General features: G+C 42.4%; 1 protein-coding gene across 1 annotated transcript in view; it reads left to right on the top strand.

Annotated features, from left to right (window-relative positions):
* Positions 1 to 19,145, top strand: part of SLC1A3 (solute carrier family 1 member 3) — a 78,249-nt gene extending 59,104 nt beyond the window's left edge. Inside the window, exons 4-10 of the mRNA XM_015078215.3 lie at positions 1,063 to 1,267; positions 4,117 to 4,159; positions 7,349 to 7,641; positions 10,345 to 10,578; positions 11,151 to 11,345; positions 14,503 to 14,637; positions 16,893 to 19,145. Of these exons, the coding sequence (XP_014933701.3) occupies positions 1,063 to 1,267; positions 4,117 to 4,159; positions 7,349 to 7,641; positions 10,345 to 10,578; positions 11,151 to 11,345; positions 14,503 to 14,637; positions 16,893 to 17,097 (1,310 nt within the window). The 3' untranslated portion in view covers positions 17,098 to 19,145. The remainder of the gene's footprint in view (positions 1 to 1,062; positions 1,268 to 4,116; positions 4,160 to 7,348; positions 7,642 to 10,344; positions 10,579 to 11,150; positions 11,346 to 14,502; positions 14,638 to 16,892) is intronic.
* Positions 19,146 to 21,299: the final 2,154 nt, after the last annotated feature.

Below are 21,299 nucleotides of genomic sequence, written 5' to 3'. Positions count from 1 at the left end.
AGAAAATAGGCCCAATTCATTATAATTGGATTGTACTATAATTGGATTTTAGAGTTTTAGTGCGATTCAGGAGGGGAAAGAAAGAAGAAAAGTGGGGAAATAACTAGTGAAACAGAAGAGCTCATATTATTATAATCTAATCTTCTGAGGGGTTTGTATCATTTCCATTTTTTTCCATCCAAGAGGCATTAAGATGTGTTCCATTTGCTAGAGTAGTAAGGGAAATCTTGAAAGTCACGCCTCCTTTTTTACCTAGGATAACACCTCGCCTGAGGTAGACTTTGAAGAATGTCCTGAAAACAAGGGGGTGAAGATGTTTAACATGAGATGAGGTACTCCATGCCCAGGGGATGAGGTGGAAACATGAGAAGAACCCTACCAAAATAAAAAAAAAAAATTTTTTTTGTAATTTTGATGAGATGAAATGAAATGAAACCACAGAGAAACTGTTTGAGAACTTTGGCTTTATAACATAATGTCTAATTTAAATGCAAGTTGAAGCTAAGTTAGGAGGTGATCATAATAATGGCTTCAATTTTGCATAAAGACATCAAAAAAGAGCTCCCAAGTACTTATATAAAATAATAATTCTTGGAAGAATATTTAGTGCCAGTTAATCCTTGCGAGACACCACAGTGAGTTGAAATATGCTCAAGTTATCCTGCCAGAAAATTGTTCTAAGTAACTCTTCATCTACAGATACACACACGCTACTCGCTATGTACACTCATAGCCTCCCCATCCAGTAATAACGTAGGAGACAATTTAATGTCCCTTTCATATTATTAGAGAGCCATGTGAAATCAACTCTTGAGGGAAGAAAAGGGTGATCAGGTGTTTGCTGACACAGCTGATGACTAGCTATTCTATGGCGCTTTTTTTTTCACCTTTTATGATGCTTTGACTAAAAATGATGCCAAGTTCTCATAACTTATGTAAAATTCCATTGCCGGGTGGAATGAGGGCAGGGGGGTGTAGAAGGAAATACTGTTTCCGTTACCCTCCACTGGAGAATTCCTTGGACTGACTTCCTGAAAATCTCCTTCTGTTTGCCTTCACCAGGAATGGCGGCCCTAGATAGTAAGGCGTCAGGGAAGATGGGAATGCGAGCTGTAGTCTATTACATGACTACCACCATCATTGCCGTGGTGATTGGCATAATCATTGTCATCATCATCCACCCCGGGAAGGGCACAAAGGAAAATATGCACAGAGAAGGCAAAATTGTACAAGTGACAGCTGCGGACGCCTTCCTGGACCTGATCAGGTACGTCCTTGCAAGCCCATCCTTTGGGTATGTTTTGACCACCCAACCCCTCATTTGGGGGAGCTAATCAAACCACAAAACAGGTGTCTAACTGAACCAGCCTTGCTGGGCTTTGCAATGAAGGTCACATCTTTACTTCTTTCTAATAGAAATTAAAGTAAATTTCTATTTTCTGATCTGATGGGAAAGAGGTGAGAAGAACAGAGAGAGGATATAGATTTTGAGTGCCCTGTTTTGAGGATTCACTGATCACTGATCCCTCTGTTCTCTGATCCCTCGATTCTCCTTTCAGCTGTGCTGCTTACCTTGGAATATTAATAAGCCTTACCCTACTTTTTTCCAGTTTTGCTGTTTAAGGTTACCTTGTGTTCAAGTATAGCCTGTGGATTGGACTCTTCTAATTTAGAATTTGTCATCTGTATCATCATCCATTATACACAACAATTTCTGTCCAGAAGGGACTTTAAAGATCATCTGGTCATACTTGTTCTAAGGTTTTCCTTTTATACCATTTATGAAGAAAGGATTTGGCAGAGCAGCAAGAAAAGGTTAAAGGGTGGCTTCTTTGGCATTGTTTTGCATATAAACCATACACCGATTGCAAATGAGTCTTATCTGATTCTTGAAAGGGACTTGATGGCAGAGTCATCTCACACAGAACTGTGAAGTAAACCAAGGTTTGATCCTGACACCTTCCTGTTTGTTCTCTCTACACACCTTCGCTTGCATCAGTCAGATCCTGGCTGGAAGCATATTGCATATTCAAAAGGATCCCTGAGAGGGCTTTGCAAAGGTACAGACAGGGTTAAGGGAGCCTACAAGGGGTGGTAAGGCACCAGGGGACTGAAGGCAATAGGAAGGTGTTTTGTTGCCACCCCAGCTCTGAGGGGCAAAGGGAGGAATTCAGGAAGAGCTGTGGTCTTGGGAAAAGGCCCTGTGACAAGAATAATAGCTCTGATTTAGAGGGAGAGCACTGCTGCCCAACCTGTCAGAGAGAGCTGAAGAATGTGCATATCCACTTCCATGTCCCACTACCCTGTCATCTGTCGGCACATCCCACTGTACAAACCCAAAAGGAAGCCGGAAGGCAAGAGAGCCCCCGTGCTACAACCCAAGGGGCCAGACTCCCAGAGTACAGAGCAGGATGGAGAGTGGGTTTAGAAAGACAAATGGAAGATACCCCAGCACAGGCCTCTATATTTCCCACCTGCTTGGCATTCCTCCACCATGTAGCCTTCCCAAGCTATCCTCCCCAAACCTGGCCCTTTCCTCCCTACTATACAACTTTCTTACAAAGTGACTGGTTTACCAATCCTAGATGCCTACCCCAAAGGGTCGCCCGTTGATCATCTGAAAGAAAGTCTTCCTAGGGACTTGATTTCACCTTCCATCTCAAGGGATGGCTCTGTGGCAGGTAGATTTAGCAGAGATTTGAGCAACAAAGGCTCTCTTCAGCAGCACTTCTGAATTTCTACCATGAATGACTTTGTACCATCTGTTTGTAAGAACAACCCAGCCCCATAGATCCTCTTCTTAAAAGCCCTTTCTAGGAGTTAATCACAATTATCTGAAGGTAAGAAGCCATCCTATATAACATTATTTTATACAAAGTTGTTACCTGATAGCTATGATTTTATTTAGTTCAGAGAATTAATTAAGGCTTTTCACCATTTTTTCATGAACTTTACCATTAGGTAGGTTAGGAGTATTTTATTATATTCTCTTTCTGTATAATTTCTACTCCTTGTTTAAAGAATTGGGATCTTGTCATCTCAATTCTGGTTGATACATCTGAATGCTGTGTGTTTTTGCCTCTCCTTGCCCGCCCCACTGGTAGGCAGGTGTATGACTAACCTATCCCCACCCAGTCACTTGGCTTGAGCACTTTTCCTGAAATCTCCCAAACCCACATTTCTATCAAGATTTATAAAAACAGACTCACAGAGCATAGATAGGAAGGAAAAGCAAATAGGATGGTCTAGGCAGTAAGAAGAAAGGGACTAGAGTTTTTAACCTTAAAATATGACTTTGATAGCACACAACTGCTGGGATCTCAGGCTCTGCAACTGCCTGGGCCATGTCTCCTCCCACAGTCTTCAACCTTGGAGTCCGAATGATAGTTTAATCCAGTCTCCTCTTCAACAGATAAATCAACTAAAACCTGAATAGGTGCAGTGACTTGGCCAAGGTCACACAGCTGGTTAGAGACTCTCCGGCTAGATTGTTGTCCCTTGAACTCTACCATGAACTCAAACACTGCTCTGAGAAAGTGACAAACTTTGCTACATGTACCACAAGCTTAAGTTTTGTGGGCCGTCTCCCTGTTGGTTACCAAGGAGTCTCAGAAGCTCCAGTAATTCAGAGTAAATATCCCATCCCCCAGAGGGCCTTTGGGAGGACTCTGTAGAGAACAAAATTCAGCAGTCTGACCATGGCATATGATTCAGAACATTCAGTCCCTGGACACATGGCACAAAACCAAAATGGCCACTATTCAATAATACCTCAGTTTACCAGAACATGTGTAGCCAAAGCTGTTTCCATTCTCACTTTGGTTCTTCCTGGGAGCGGGATTTGAAGATACAATGATGAAGTGAAAAATCCCATTGTCTGACAAAAGGACAGAGGAGTTGAATTTGAGATTTCCCTGGAAAATATGAACTACATGGGCCCCACTTAGGGATAACCATATGTCCCATTACAAGACATAAAATCCACCAACACCTTTCTTTTTTTCCCATATGCTACTTAGTTCAATACAATCTTTACCTTAGACACAATGAAAAAGTGTTTAAGAAACAAACTTATTATTTGAGAACTTTTTCAAGTGACCATTATTTTCTTTGCAGGAATATGTTCCCTCCAAATCTGGTGGAAGCCTGCTTTAAACAGGTAAACACTCTATAGCCACTAATTCGCTTTTGAAATTCCTCTTTGGCATACCAAACAGAGTGGGACCTCCTTATCCATTTTGTTTTATTTTTTTTTCCATTTCTCTGCAGTAAGAAACACTCTTTTGCCAACCAGACGGAAAGCACTAGGGTTTTCTGGGGGATTTGTAAGGTGTGGGGAGGTCTTACCCTGTACTAAAGGCTTATTAGTTACCAGGTACTAAATGTGTCGCATACGAATAGCTCATCGAGTCTCTGTTAATTGTTAAAAAGGACAATCAGGAGACTCCCTCCCTCTTCTTGTCCCCACATTCCACACACAAAAGCCCACCAAGCAAACAAATTCTAGTAGAAGATACATTTACAATTTGCTTTAAACATTAGAGAGATTATTCAAGTTTCTGGGTTTAATGTAAAAAGTGAATGGGTTGTTTTTTTTAAAGTCTCCTAAGAGCCTTATGGATTCTATGTGCCAAGCACTAATGTTATATTCAGTCCTCACATGAATATGATGGGTATCATTGTCTTCATTTCATTGATGAGGAAACTCGTCTATGATAATTCAGGATTGTCTAATAGGCACAAGATCTTACAAGTAATTAATGGTAGATCCAGAATCCAAACCTACTGTGCTGACTCCAAATTCTGTCCTCTTTCTGCTCCTACATTCTGCTTCCTGGAAAGGTTTGAGACACCTCCCTGGAGGCTATAGTGAGGTCCAGTTCCTTTTCCTTTTTGCCCATATCCAAACAGTTCTTGGCTGTCTGTGTTGTGGATACAAATATACTTTGCTGCTAGGGATTAAAGTTCATTCTAACTTCACCTGAATAAAAAAAGCTTTGTGGCCCAAAACATTAAAAGGAAAACACTTAGACATTCTGGGTTAAATAATAGTTCCAAAACATTTCTCCAGATGGTGTTACTTGACCCTAGTTGTAATTCCCTAACCCTATCTGTAAAACAAACAAAATAAAACCCCAGCCTTGTGGAGGACTAAATTTTACACATACAAGTCACCCTTTGTCCCCCCACTTTTTAAAATTTTTGTTGACTATTTTTAATAGGTAATGTGTGCACACGCTGCAGGATTCAAACAGAATCCTTTCTTTAAAAAAAAGTTTAAGAAGCCCAAATTGAACTTTCTTTATTCAAAACCAACAATAACCATAAATAATAAACCCCTTTCAATCCAACAAGCCAACCCCAGCACCATGGGGCTGACTATTCCAGTTAGTCAGCTGGCACTGGACAACATCAAAAATGCTGATTTCTAGCAGCACCAGGAAAAGTGCAGACTTAAGCAGATTTATTGTATTTGGTTTGGGATTGCATTTACAGGATTTTGAAAGGGAAGCAAAAGTATCTTCCCAGATCTATTTGTCTTAGGCCAGAATGCAAACGAGGTTGCTATTTCTGTAGGCTACAAACTGTGTCTAAGGGGAAAGAGTTGGAGGCTTAGGAAAGGCTAACCAGGATTGGAAATCTACCCTAGACAATCCATAAAATGCATAAGCATCCTGATGAGATAGAGATTTGAGAGTTGACGGGAATAGGACACCAAAAAGGGCCAGTTTCTTTGTTACTTAGAATTACAAGCAGTATCACTGGTTGTTCAGAGATGTGTCCACAGTATTGACAGCTGGCCGTCCTTGTTTGAGAATAGTGGTTTCCTATTGGACAAAAAAGTCTCCCATTCACTCTTGGTAGAGAAATGGCCCAGCACTTCATGTACAGCTGTGAGAACCAGTCAACATCCTTACATTATTACTCTCCCTGATCCTTGACTACCACCAACACAAAGGCCAGGAATTCTGCTCTCATTAAAATCATAGATGGATGGGCTTAATTGTTTTATATGGTCACAATCATATGCTCACATCTTCTGTCTGGGGCATCTATGCAGAAGCTATTAGGAAAACACCATATCTTGAATACAAAGAGAAATTCCTTTATTGACCTGAGAGTTAGGTTGTCATCCTCAGCTATTAATGAAACATCTATTCTTAAGAATAATATTATCAGAAGTGCCTAGAAGACCTTTGTTGGGGAATTTTTAAATTGTTTTAAATTTTGTTAAGTTTTTAAGTTAATTCCAGTTTAGTTAACATACAGTGCTTATTAGTTTCAGGTATACAATATAGTGATTCAACAATTCTATACATTATTCAATGCTCATCATGATAAATTCTCTCTTTAATTCCCATCACCTATTTAATCCATCCTCCCACCTACCTCCCCTCTGGTAACCACCAGTTTGTTCTCCATAGTTAAGAGTCTGTCTCTTGGTTTCTCTCTCTCTCTCTCTTTTCCCTTTGTTCATTTATTTTGTTTCTTAAATTCCACATATGAATAAAATCATATGGTATTTGCCTTTCTCTGACTGACTTATGTCACCTAGCATTATACCCTCTAGCTCCATCCATGTTGTTGCAAATAGCAAGATTTCATTCTTTTTATGGTTGAGTAATATTCCATTGTATATATGTACCCCACATCTTCTTTATCCATTCATCAGTAAACAGTCACATGGGCTGCTTTTATAATTTGGCTATTGTAAATAATGCTGCTATAAACATTGGGGTGCATATGGGATTTAAAAATTTTACTATTCAATGAAATCCCCAGCTAAGTCTAGTCCCCTAAAGGGTTTTGTTATTAAGCACCATTAACCAATAGTAGTGTAGTACTTTAAAATTTACAAGATATTCTCATATATTCTGCTCAATTTGATCATCACAACCCTGTGAGGTAGAACCACCACAGTTCTTTCTGTTTCACAGCTGCAGAACATGAGCTGAAGGATGTTCAGTGATTTGTCCATGATCCCGTAGCATGATCCTATAGACAGTAAAGGGACTATTGTGAATGTTTGGATTTATAGTTCTTAAAAGCCCATTATAGTCATTTTATTAGGGTTTCAAAAAAAAAAAAACCCTACTTCAACGTCTTCAGCCAGATACCTCTTTCCTGTTAAGATATGCTTTATATTTGAGTGCGTGTGTGTCTGTCTGTGCTGAGGAACTGGTAGCGGTTCGTCACAGATTAGATGGATAGATGATAGATACCTTCTATAACACTATTCTCTGAGTGCAAGGTATTGTATATGATTATAGAAAATTTGGACAACAGAAAAGTTAAAAACAGAAAACAAAAATCACCTTTAATCCCTGTTGTGCCTTTTCTTTTAAAGTTTAAAACCAACTATGAGAAGAGAAGCTTTAAAGTGCCCATCCAGTCCAATGAAACACTCGTGAGCGCCGTGATAAACAATGTGTCGGAGGCCATGGAGACTCTTACAAGGATCACAGAGGAGCTGGTCCCAGTTCCAGGGTCTGTGAATGGGGTCAATGCCCTTGGACTAGTTGTCTTCTCCATGTGCTTTGGATTTGTGATTGGAAACATGAAAGAGCAGGGGCAAGCCCTGAGAGAGTTCTTTGATTCTCTTAACGAAGCCATCATGAGATTGGTAGCAGTGATAATGTGGTACGTATTTCCATTGGCTACATATGCTGTATCCAGATGCTTATTACCATCAACATGTGTTCTGTACTGAGGAAGATGCCACCAGGCAGGATAGCCAATTGCAACAATTCCACGTGGGTAAACACAAGAAAATCAATGATTTTCTGGGCCTGTAGTGGCCTTGAACCTGTCTGCAAGCCTCTCTTAATAATTTGCTTCCTTGTTTTTGAAAGGTGTCTACTTCTTCACTCCGGTGCTAATGGGATCCCATTCCTCATTCCTTCATTTTATATCTCTTTAGTCTATATCTATTCAATATATGTTCATTAAGTGTCTACTATATGCCAAGCATATAATGCCAGGTACTCTGGACATAGCAATGAAGAAAACAGACGAGGATGTCCTAGAGCATGTATTCTTTTAAGGGACATAGAAAATAAACACACAAATCCACCATGTGCTTTAGTAACAAATACTGTGAAAAAATAAATAAAACAGCAGATTTTCTTTTGTGTGATCTGATATGATAAAAGGCAACTGGGGAAGAAGCATAAAATTTGCCTTGGATGGTTTGAATGGTTCACAAAGGCCTCTGAGGAGGTGAGTTTGTTGCTAAGATCTGACTGACTAGGAGAAGCTAGCCATTCAAAGTGCCAGGGGAAGAGCATTCCCAGTGGAGGGAAAAGCAAACATAGAGGCCCCTTGACCTTCAGAAAAAGTGAGATTGCCTCTCCTCCGTTTCAGCCCTAAGAAAGAGACATCAAATGGCAATTTGGTGGACCACCTGAAGGACTCATGGGAAGCATTATAGAATGCCAATCCACAGTTTATAACAAAACTTCCTTCAAATAAAGTTGAGAGTAGGGTACAAATGAAAACACTAAATCTGCAAAGGAACATTGACCTTGGAAAGTAAATTCTCGCCAGCTGGGAGAGAACCGTTTGATTGGTTTAGGCCTCATGTAGGGGTTACTTTCCCTTTGGCCTTTATTTTTAATCCAGACTCCTTCTTGGCACTGGAGGGACGGAGGCATCCATTTCTAAGAAAAGCCCTCGCCAACATGATTAAAAATATCCTTTGTCTTTATTGCCTCCAAAGCCCAGAGAAATCCATTTTTCAGGAGTTTGTACGAGGTGGATGTGAACTTGGGCACGAAGACTGATCAGAATGTGGTCTCCACAGGAGCCCTTGATTGAAATCCTGGAGCCCTTCCTTTGAAATCCTGGCAGAGCTGAAAGTGGACATTTATCTTCATATTATGAAAATGCCTCCACCTTTCACCTCTTTTATGAAAGAAGCCCATTCAAGGCTGCTGAATGAACCTCACATGTAGCTTTTCTAGCTGTACATTTGCCTGCACATTCAGCCTTGAGTTATTACATTTCTGAAAACAGGTACCCTTATAATTTCCTGGCCTGTGTTTTTAAAGGACGTTTAAAAGAAGCATTGTATTTTTCAACTTGAAATAAGACCTCCACAGCTCCCAGCAGACCCTTTTCCTTCAGGGTGATTGGCCCCTCTGTTTTTGGTAACGTGAGTTTGGGCATAGTTCACTGCATACATCAAAGGGAGTTGAAAGCAGGGCAGAGGGATCTTGATGCAACAGGGGTTGCTATACATACAAGTTGTTTTGTGTCTCGTTTGTTCATTCTTGCCAGGCTACAGGGGAAGATCACAAATGTCAGTAGCAGCGGGTGGGTGACAATTACTTAACTAGAACATCTGTAACCTGATCGTGGCGGTACCTGCATACACATTGTTAATTTGAATAGCTTTGGATTGATTATATGGTTGCCTTCGATCTGTGGGAAATGGTACTAGTTTTCCATTGCCACGATAACATGAAATTTACTCAGTAAATTTATATAAAAGTTGATTTGAAGACTAATACTGAGTGATAGTGTAAGTGGTATGTAATATGGGGAAAAAGTAACAAAAACGGACTTCGATTAAGAGAGATGACTGCAAATCTAAAACACTGAAATGGCATTGTGTGTGTCTTGCTTTAAGTTGGAACGCAGGCTCTGATGTGGGAAACCCTCCCAAAGTCTGGATATTGGTTCAGTGGATTCTGGCTGTGCAGGGTACTTAGAGAACAAAAGGCAGGGGAGTTGGGTGGCATCTGAGGACCGCAAAAGTGACTCAGATGAGGTGAAAGGAGAATGATCTAGAAAAAGAGGTGAGAAAAAAACCAAAAAACAAAAAACAATAAAAACCCCACAAAACCTCTGTACCTGTCTTTTATCATAGGCTAAGGAGAAAAAAAAAATTGTGGCCTAGCGAAATTCTGAGAGGAAAGCCTGATTATGCGCTATTTATATTTAAATTTATATTTAAAAAAGAAAAGAAAAGGGGCGCCTGGGTGGCTCAGTCATTTGAGCATCCGATTTCAGCTCAGGTCCTGATCTCCTGGTCCATGAGTTGGAGCCCCACATCCAGCTCCGTGCTGACAGCTCAGAGCCTGGAGCCTGCTTTTGATTCTGTGTCTCCCTCTCTCTCTCTCTCTGCCCCTCCCCCACTCACGCCATGTCTCCCCCCCCCCCCTCAAAAATAAATAAATAAATTTTAAAGAAAAGAAGTTCACAGTTTCTGCAAGTTCTAATAGTCTCCTGGGCACAAAAAGTGTGGAAATAACCCTCACATTTTCTTGTCACGTGGTAGTTTCTTTGGAATAGCTCATTGGAGATCAGGCTTCCGACTGTGCATATGTTGCTTCTACATAGGTACGCCCCTCTGGGCATCCTCTTCCTGATTGCAGGGAAAATTGTTGAGATGGAAGACATGGGAGTGATTGGGGGGCAGCTTGCCATGTACACGGTGACGGTCATCGTCGGCCTGCTCATTCACGCAGTCATTGTCCTGCCCCTCCTCTACTTCTTGGTAACTCGGAAAAACCCTTGGATTTTTATTGGAGGGTTGCTGCAGGCACTCATCACAGCTCTAGGAACCTCGTCCAGGTATGTATGGATATATGTGTGGCTTATTCCTATCAAGAAATGTAGCTCAAACTTAACTTTAATCCAGAACCCTGGGAGGCGGGGGGGGGGGGGGGGGGCAGGGGGTGCGGTTCTGGGTTTTACACTTCCAGGCATATGAATTGGCCTTTTCACTCAGGTGCTAATCAGACCTAGTTGGGATTGAGGGAATGGTTGGCTCTCCTTTGGGGAGACAAACATATCAGCTATTCCCTTCCTGCCCACTGTCATCTCTCTCTTCCAGTTGACCTTTGCCTGAGGGAAAGATGGCAGAGTCACTCGGCACAGGCCATGAGGATAGGGGATAATCACAAGTGATGCCTCACAGAAGAACCCAGGAGCAGGAGAGCTGCAAATAACCCAGTGAGGGGACCCACACTGTTGCTAACCCTAATCCCCTATTTATACAAGTGCTGACTTAGTTCCCTTTAAATTAGGACATGGGAGAGGAAGGAACTCTGTCCAAAGTACCAAACACAGGGTCATGGTCTTAAACCATCTGGACGATCAGCTGACACACCTTTTTTTTTTTTTTTTTTTTTTACCATTCTCAGTTCTGCTACCCTACCCATCACCTTCAAGTGCTTGGAAGAGAACAATGGTGTGGACAAACGAGTCACCAGATTTGTGCTCCCAGTGGGGGCAACCATTAACATGGATGGGACTGCACTCTATGAGGCTTTGGCTGCCATTTTCATCGCTCAAGTTAACAACTTTGAGCTGAACTTTGGACAGATTATTACAATCAGGTATGAGGAAAGTTCTACACACTTGCTTAAGAATGACTTTACATGATGAGACGGTGATCAGGGATTGGATGAAGAAACTTGTTGGAAAGCAGATCATACATAAACCGGAGGTTTGGGTTTGTGGCAATAGCTTTACTTTTGATATTTAGATATTTTTATTAGTTTTTTTAAATTGCAGATGTACACATTTATTAATAATGAAATTCTAATAATATAGAAATGTAGATAGTAAGAAGTGTAACTTACCTGCCACTATCACCCCCCCCCCATCTTTCCATAGGTGACCACTGTTAATGTTTGGGGTACAAAAACCATTTCTAGTGCCTAGACACACACACACACACACACACACACACACTTTTTTTGTAATTAATGGAATCATACCATGCATACTGCTTGCCACTGGATTGATTTATTTATCAATGTACCATCGATAAAACATCTAACTCTTTTAAAATCTACAGAATATGGGGTGCCTGGGTGGCTCCGTGGGTTAAGTGGCCGACTTCAGGTCAGGTCATGATCTCACGGTCCGTGAGTTCAAGCCCCACGTCGGGCTCTGTGCTGACAGCTCAGAGCCTGGAGCCTGCTTTGGATTCTGTGTCTACCTCTCTCTCTGCCCCTCCCCTGCTCGTGCTCAGTCTCATTCTATCTCTCTCTCTCTCCCCAAAAATAAATCAAAACATTAAAAAAGAATTTTTTAATAAAAAAAATAAAAATAAAATCTACAGAATACATAGTATGGATATTTCTTTTTTAAAAATGTTAGATTATACTTCAGTTTTAAATAGCATTAAAATGCATTAGCTTTTACTGACAGCATTAAAAAAATACACTTGAAAAACTGGATTAACATTTTCTCTTGGGTTAATTTTTAGGCACTATAAAATAGAGGAGAGGCCACATGGACAAATAGATTGAGAATTTTATTTCCGTGGACTATTTTTTAACTATTACATTCGAGGTATCTGGTGAAAGGTAATTTTCCTTTCCACACCTTCTCCTAATTTTTTAGTTTCCTTCTCCAGAGGCAACCACTGTGGCTTGCTAATTTCTTTTATATTCTTCTGGCACTAGCCCATGCATATCCACGTGCATATGTGATTGTAACCCCCCATTTTTACTCATTGACAGTCAGTTATGCACAACAGACCAATAAGTGACTGCAAGAGAGACTGACAATCCAGATCAGACCCTTCTCTTCAGTGTGTGTGTGTGTGTGTGTGCGTATGTGAATTATTATCAGCAATTTGTTTTGGATATCAAAATAGTTTTTTCCACTTTTCATTATAAAAACTATCTTACAAATGGGAAAGTTGAAATAAAATGATGACAGACATCTACCCAAATCCAACGATTAACATTTTACCATTTTTTGCCTCTTTCTCTGCCTTCATTGCATTTCACATATACAGAGTCCAACATAGATCTCCTGAGAATAAGAGTCATTTTCTACATAACCACAATAGTAGGAATCTTTAAAATACTTCCAGAATACCCACTCTGTATCCAAATTTCCCCAGTTGCCCCAAAAATATCTTGTGTAGCTTTTTCCCCTAGACCACAATATAATCCATATCTATGGCTTGCATTTGGTTTTTATGTCATTTTAGTCTGTTTTCAATCTCACAATTCCCCCACCTTTTGTGTGTGTGTACACATATGTTTATTTGGAAATAAGTTATGTTAGACTCCATATATATGTTTTGAGTTACTGGAAAATAATAATAGTCGTAGGATGCGTGATGATTAAAAAATGAGGCCGATCATGGCCAGAAGTGAGTGGCCTGGGGGTTCTGGGAGGCCTGAGCACAGTCTGACCACACTGGGACTGGGAGGTCAGTATCTCAGCTCACCATAACCTATTCTTGGGCATACTCTGGTATACTGGTTGAAAATCCCTGAGTTATAAACAAAGGTTCAGTTGCATGTGGCAGAGTAAAAAAATAATAACAATAAGAGTGACTTCAAGACAGAACTGCATTTTTTCCTCATGTGGAACAGCTCTGTTCCACAAAGCCCTCAAGGCTGGTAGGTGTTTTACAGTGTAAGGGACTGGGGTGTCGTTTCCATCGTCTCTGGGGTGTCACCCTCATCCAAGTGGTCCAGGATGGCTTATCATCACCTCCAAATCTTAGCCACTGGGAAGAGGAGGAGGGCATAGCATGCAAGGTACTTGGTCACTTTCATCCATATTTCATTGGCCAGAACTTAAGCTCCAAGGGAGGCTGGGAAACGTAGTCTTCATTCTGAACAGCCATTTACCAAGTAAATACTCTAGTACCACAGAAGAGGGACAATATGAGGGAACCATATAGTCTCCTCCACAGATGTACTGCTTCATTAATTCCACTTTATATCTAGGTAATACTTTACTATTTATAAAACATTTTCCACAGTGTCACATCAGCCTCAATCAAATAGGTATTTAACAGAGTCCTAGACAGGTTGTATGCCTTACAAATCAGGTCTACGCTGCCTCCATAAAAAATATTTATAGTCATACAGAACTTTGTTCATAAATCATTTCTTTTGCATTAATAACTTTGATTTGTTTTTTCTGACCACATTAACCTTACAAGTTCAGTAGCTTTACAATCCTCTACTTGGACAGAATTATTGGAAACAAATTGTTATTGTAACTATGCAGTCTTTTAGACCTTGGAAAATATTTTCAGGTATGTGCAAAAGTACATAGCTACCAATTTCTTCATTTAAAAATGGCTGTAGTAGGGGCGCCTGGGTGGCTCAGTCAGTTAAGCGTCCGACTTCGGCTCAGGTCATGATCTCACCGTCTGTGAGTTCAAGCCCCGCGTCGGGCTCTGTGCTGACAGCTCGGAGCCTGGAGCCTGCTTCGGATTCTGTGACTCCCTCTCTCTCTGACCCTCCCCGTTCATGCTCTGTCTCTCTCTGTCTCAAAAATAAATAAATGTTAAAAGTGAAATAAAATTTAAAAAAAAAGAACCTCTTCATAAATACTGGTTAACGTTATTGTTAGCTCCACGGGTTTTTTACACTCTCATCTAAAGTTTTCTAAAGCACGTCCTCTTCTGTTAACTTGGCAAGTCAGACATCGCCGCTGTGCATGGTTTTTCCGGGGCCTATCATTTGGGGAGATGTGTACAAATGTTTTACGTTTGGGGAATTCTTTTAACAGCATCACAGCCACAGCCGCCAGTATCGGGGCAGCTGGGATTCCTCAGGCGGGCCTGGTCACCATGGTCATCGTGCTGACATCCGTGGGCCTGCCCACCGACGACATCACGCTCATCATCGCCGTGGACTGGTTTCTGTGAGTATGCTCCGACTGCCTCCCGGCTTGCTGTCGCAGGGACCCCCTCTGTCTTCCTTAGGAACCTGGCAGCTGGGCACTCCCGCCAAAAGGGCTCCAAGAGCAGGGGCAGCTTGGCGTGTAATTGAATTGTCCTCACCGCCTGGTCCCTGCCCTTATCTGGAGGCCAAGTCCCAGACGCCAAGCGCTCTCGCTCCCTTATCAGCCCAGGGGGCACATCTGGCAACTACACTTCTCACTCCATAAAGCCATCCGGCGATTGGGAAACCGGCTGTCTGAAAGCCGACATAAATCAGCAAGGCATTTTCTGAATTGCACAACACATCCTCGTGGTGGTGAGAACAGAACTACAGGCCCCACACACTGGCTCAGGCCCTTTTCCTTGTGCTTCCCATTCCAATGGCGTAATGCAGCACAGATGTGCGCGTCTGAACCCAGCGGGGAGAGGGGCAGCCGTGCAGCGGGACAACTAGTGAAGCAGAAGTGACTTTTGGCTCTGGGGAAAAGGCACCCCCCATCCCCTCAGACCCTAATTTGGGGGGCCCAGCCCTCTCTCATGTTCCCCTCACCCTTCCAGCTGACATTATCTGCCTCTTTTCTCTCATAAATTCCCTTTCCGTGGCAAAAACATCTTTTCACAGGCTGCCCAAAGCCAATGCCTAGAAGGACACAGTAGATGCTGGAGTCAACTGTATGTTGTCTTCACTAGAAGGGTCACGAGGAGCTGACAGGTGTGCTCAAGGCACGATAGGTGGCAGCAGGGTAGGCAGTTGAGAGCATGAGTCCCACAGTCACTTGGATCTGTTTGCATCCCAGCCCGGTGTGACATTGGGCAGCCTCACCAGCCACCCCAGTTTCCACCTCTATAAAATGGAGATGATAAGGCCATCCACCACCCCCTGGGGCTGCGAGGATTAACTGCAATGATGCATGGAAAGCATTCAGCCCACTGTTGGGCCCACGGTTGGCACTCAACTCCTTGAGGACTTTTATAGTGTAAAACTGTGATTCTCAAAGCTTTTAGCCTCAGGACCCCTTTATACTTAAAAACTACTGAGGATCCCAAAAGTTTTTATCTATATGGATTCTATCAATATTTATCATATTAGGAAAACAGACAGTTTTTTAATTTTTTATGCTTTTATTTTATTTTTGAGAGAGAGACAGAGTGCGAGCGGAGGAGGGGCGGAGAGAGAGGGAGACATAGAATCCAAAGCAGCCTCCAGGCCCTGAGCTGTCCGCACAGAGCCTGACTCGGGGCTTGAAGTCATAGACCATGAGATCATGACCTGAGCTGAAGTTGGATGCTTAACTGACTGAGCCCCCCGGGCGCCCCGAAAACAGACATTTTTAAGTGCTAAATTCATTTAAAGGTTATAATAGTAAATTCATTACATCTTAACATAAATAATATTTTTGCAAAAAAATGTCATTTACCAAACTAAAAATTTTGGGAAAATAATGATACCCTTTTGTTTTATTTTTGGAAATCTCCTTAGTGTCTGGCTTAATGCAAGACAGCTGGGGTCTCCTAACTGCTTCTGCATTGAATCTGTTGTGGTATCTTTTGTGTTATGTTGTAGTCTTTACAAAACCCCACTAGGCTTTCATGAAAAAATGGAACAAAAAAGGGCAAATAACATCTAGCATTATCACGAAAATAGTTTTAGAGCATCTGGGTGGCTCAGTTGGTTAAGCATCTGGGTGGGCTCAGGTCATGATTTCATGGTGGGTGAGTTCGAGCCCCAAATCAGGCTCACTGCTGTCAGCACAGAGCCTGTTTTCGGATCCTCTGTCCCCCTCTGTCTCTCTGCCCCTCCCTGTTTGTGCTCTCCTCTCTCTCTGTCTCTCTCAAAAATAAATAAACATTAAAAAATAAAATAAAATAGTTTTGACCACAGGCACCCCCAGGGGTCTCTGGATCACACTTTGAGAACTGCAGATATAAAGGAAGGTGAATTGTAGGAAAGAGAGGCAACGAGAAGTTTTAAATAAAAGGAGAAAGGGAAGGGTCATTACCCACTGTTAGGACTGGAACTAGTAACTGAAGATTGGTAATCTATATATCCTTATAACTTTTAATAACCACTATTATAAATATTATGTGTATTATGTGATGTTGCAATTGGTGGATACACCAAGCAGAATTTTAAAAAGATGCCTCTAAAGACTTAGCAGCCGGTTCACAATATGAGCTGAGATCACATGATGTTCACAGGAGCCCCATTTTTCCTCCCCCACACCCACACCCCCAGGGACCGCCTACGCACCACCACCAACGTGCTGGGAGATTCTCTTGGAGCCGGCATTGTGGAGCACTTGTCAAGACACGAACTGAAGAACCGAGACGTAGAAATGGGTAACTCGGTCATCGAAGAGAATGAAATGAAGAAACCCTATCAGCTGATTGCCCAGGAAAGCGAAAGTGAGAAACCCATGGACAGTGAAACCAAGATGTAGACTAACACACAAAATGCTTTCTTGAGCAGCAGGTGTTTGCAAACCATTGTAAAATGTTTCCATCTCGTTACAACTCATTCTGTCCAGTAAGCCCCTTACCTCCCTTGTCCTGCGTTAACACACTGATAGGATTGGGAAGTATTCATCCAAAAACAAGGGAGGATTTTGCAAGTCGGATCAGATCTTACAAGTTTATGTGGCACACAAAACTGTAAATGTGGTTCTTTTATAAGGTAGAGAGTCAAACAAATAGTAGGCTAAAACATGCTTTTAAATCAACCTGCAAAGTTTAAACATCCTTCAGAATACAATTCAGTTTTAGTATCAAAACAAAACAACTTGATAAACCACAATCGGTTATCAAATGGGACAGTAGAAGGGTTTGTTCCCCTTTCTCTGCCGATTTGTGTTTTGATTTTATTAATAGCAAGACAATATGAATACTCACCTAGTGCACCTGTGAGGAGGCACATAAAAGTGAAATTTCCATGTGGCCATGGGCACGTTACATCTCCTCTAGGCCTCAGTGTTCTCATCCGTAAAATCAAATGAGCTCCCCAGATGCCTTTATGGTCTCTTCTAGCCCAAACATCCTGTGACATCACGAAGAGCCTCCCCTCTATTTTCCCTTGGAACATCCTGTCCCAAGCAGGTATGATTCCATGGACCATGGGACTTTCAGAAAGGACGTTTACTAGGAATGAACATTTCTAAGTAGGGGACGGATGGCTGTGCGGTTTAACCAGGTCCTGTGGCCAGAATATCAGTCATGCAAGTCACCAGGCTGGAGGCCATTTCGGGAGCGGAATTATTCACGAAACTCTGCTCGGTCCTTCCCAGTGCGGGAAATAGGCCCTTCTTTCCTATTCTTCCCAAACCGAAGGTACTGCTCTGGGCAGGATGTCTCCCACCACTCCTCAACTGACTATGGACTTTTAGGAAGTAAAATGTAAGACTAGCAACTAGCAGGCATGCTCATAGTCTTACTATGGAACACTAAAGAGCCAGGTAGGAAAGAATGGAGCATGGTTGACGTTACACAGGGGATTTTGAGACACCAAGATTTATAGATGATCTTTAAGGAAGAATTTAAAAGGAGAGGTTCTTTTTTTTTTTTTTTTTAACCTGAAACACTTTGTCTCTTCAGTTCAAAATCATCCCCCAAGGAGGTCCGCATATGAAAATATGAGGTCACTTCTTATATATAAAGAAGTCAAATGAATGAGCGCTCTCTCTAATAGAGGTCCGTGAGCTGGGTGGGTGGTCTCTTATTTGAAAAAAGTTTTTGCCTATAATCAGAAGTTCTTAGAATAAGAGAAACAAGATATTTCTTTGTGTAAGAATTCCACATACCAAGTCATTCAAACCCTTCGGCCGGAGTGGGGTTTGGTTTTATTTTGTTTGTGTCCCTGAGAGAAATGGTAGAAGATGAATCAGTATAAAGACACGGTCAATGGGGTTCCAAGAAAAAAACAGCAGGGGCATTAGTTTCAGGCGAGGCAGCTCCCAGGTTTAGAGGAGATTAATTTTTTACCCCCTAAGGAGTATTCATTCAGTCAAAGACATGAAGTGGGAACTGTCAGACAATACCAGCTGTGTTTGAGTCTCTGACCGAAAATGGTGAAGAATGGGTTTAATTATGCTAACAGACTGGATATCTAGACATACACCCTCTGATATACAGTTAAAGACATTTTTTCTAGAGATCGTGAGCATCACGTGTGTACAAAAGTTAACGTTAGGCTGTGGTGGAATAACCATTTAATGCCAAGGCCTTATTTGGGAGATACACTCTGAAGGTTAATGTACATGGCTGTCGTCTCACGACACCAGTAGAGCAAAAATTAATCATGTCAAATTAATTCTGTTACGCCGTGTGATCTTTTTTTTTAATACTAACCATTTCTTATGGAAAGTAAATCCTCTAGGACGATCCTCTCGCCAGCCCATCACAGGCTCTGCATATAACATGCACCCCGTGTGGACTGAGAAACATTACTTTGTAGATGTATTTTCAATAAAGAAAAAAAAATAGTTTTACATTATAATTTTGTATGTTGTTGTTATTCCCATAAAGTTCCCATTCATGGAAGTATTGCAGTAAGCTCAGGCCAATGCCGGGAAGGGATCCCCTCCAGATCTCTGTAGGTTTTTACTAGGCAAAAGCTTGGGAGGACCAGCTGGGGGAGCCAGTCACAAGAAAATGAGGAAGGACGCCTGCTCTCCCGCCCAAGTCCTAGAACTAGGCTTGGTGAGGCAAGCACTTTGCAGTAACAGCCCGCCCTTACTTGTCCACATAAATTTCTCAGAGAAATTGAATCATTTCCACGTGGGGATTAGAAAAGTGTAATGCCACCGTTGATTCTCCCCAAAAAGTAATTTCCTGCCTGGCCTTCAAATTAGGTAGATTTATCTATGTGATTACTGCTGCCATTTGTGAAAAGAGCTGAATAAGATCTCAAGGGATGTTTCAGAAGCAGCCCCCGTGCTAGTAAACCCTTCTTTTCATAAAGAACAACTTGTGGACTACTGCATTTTCCCTCTCAGGCTTTTTAATAAAAAAATAAAAAAAAAATTGGCAGACAGTATTATGGAATGCCCAGGTTGAGGTTGTGTCTGGAGACTCTTAAATGTGACCCTCTACCTGTAGGTAACAGTCAGAGGAGAGGCTCTTAAGTAGGGTCTGGAAACCCTTGGGTCATGGGTTTCCATGTGAAGACCTCAGTGGGTTTGCATAGCCCTTGAAATTGTAGGGAAGGCTTTGTGCATTTTCTTTTTTCTGGGGTAGAAACTTTAATTTCCATCTGTTTCTCTGAAGCCTCTTTTGACCAAAAAATTTACAAATCAGCGTTTGATCAATAATACATCCTAACTTATTTCAAGGCATCTGTGGTATTCACATAGCTGATTGGGGAGGTCCACAGCCCGAGGGAACCAAACCAGCGCTGGCCACCTTGAGGGGACCCATATCTGGACATGTGTGAGGACATTCTGGGCACAGAAGCATTCAGGGAAGTGCCACAAAAGATCAATCCAGTACTAGGAAATGCTTCCTGCTGCAATCACCAGGCTTTTTCTCACTTCTGCAGTCTAAGCTGGGTTTTGCACCCTTTCCAGAGTGCAAGCCTGAGAAGCTGGTCATCCTCCTGTGGGAGGTCTGTGGAGACATAGCAGCTCGGTCAAGGTGTGACTGTATGGCCCGTTTTGGGGGGCGGGGTGGGGTGGGGATGCAGAAGATGATGGGGAAGGAAAACATAGATCGTTAGGCGTGGTCGTCACAGATCTGTTCACAATATAACTTAACATTTTTCAGGTGAACTTCTTAAAAATGTTTCTGATAAGTAAATACATTTCTAACAAAGTTTTTAAATCCTACACTTTGAGAAGCTGGGGGGGGTCTGTGTGTTCCCTTTCTCATATTTATCCTTTCAGCACCACTGTCTTGCCCCAAGCAGGATTCCCTTTCCCAAGTTAAAAAAGTCTCACTCTCCAAGTAAAATCCTTTTTTGTTGTCTTTATTCATAGGCACCATGTTGAAAACAGGGATTTTCGTGCTGCTAATTGCGTGGGTCTGAAGGGAGCTTAGAGGAAGGGTTCATTTCCTTGGGAGCCGAGTGAGGAGCGTCCTGCGAGGCGGTGGGGAGGGTGGGGGGGGGGGTGGAGGAAGGGGGGGGGTTGGGGGCCGGGAGCCCTCTTTCTGGGCCGCCTCTGGGCACTTGACCCGAGGCTGCTGTCCATCATCCGGCCTCCGCCACGGGCTCGCAGCCTCAGCTCCCACCCGGGTGGTCCCCCGAGCTGGGACAACAATGACCAGCTCTGTGTGGCCTGTTCCCGGGGCGCCAGAACAGTTGGGAGGTGTCACGTCGAAAGCAAGCTCCGAATGAATAAATAAACCGACGGAAAAAGAGCAAGGCAGGAAGAGCGAAGGAAGCTGATGGGGAGCTTGTTAAGAGGGAAAGTGGGAGATGAGAAATCTCTGGGTTTTAAGAGGCCCGGGCTGGGGGAGCGATACCCAAGACAGCCAACAGGGGGAGCCCGGAGCTCTTTGCGGGACGGCGGGGGGTGGGGGGTAAGGACTGAACTTCCTCTTAGAACTTGCTTGGATAAGCACCTAAGGAATTCCAAGGTCTACAGAGCAGAGGGAGGATAAGTATAAGAAAGTCATCCAGCTGTTTAAAAGTTTTCAATGCCCCCATTTCTGT

This window comes from Acinonyx jubatus, chromosome A1 (genome assembly GCF_027475565.1).
Source record: "Acinonyx jubatus isolate Ajub_Pintada_27869175 chromosome A1, VMU_Ajub_asm_v1.0, whole genome shotgun sequence".
NCBI classification, from domain to species: domain Eukaryota; kingdom Metazoa; phylum Chordata; class Mammalia; order Carnivora; family Felidae; genus Acinonyx; species Acinonyx jubatus.
This window is presented reverse-complemented; position numbering and strand designations above follow the sequence as displayed.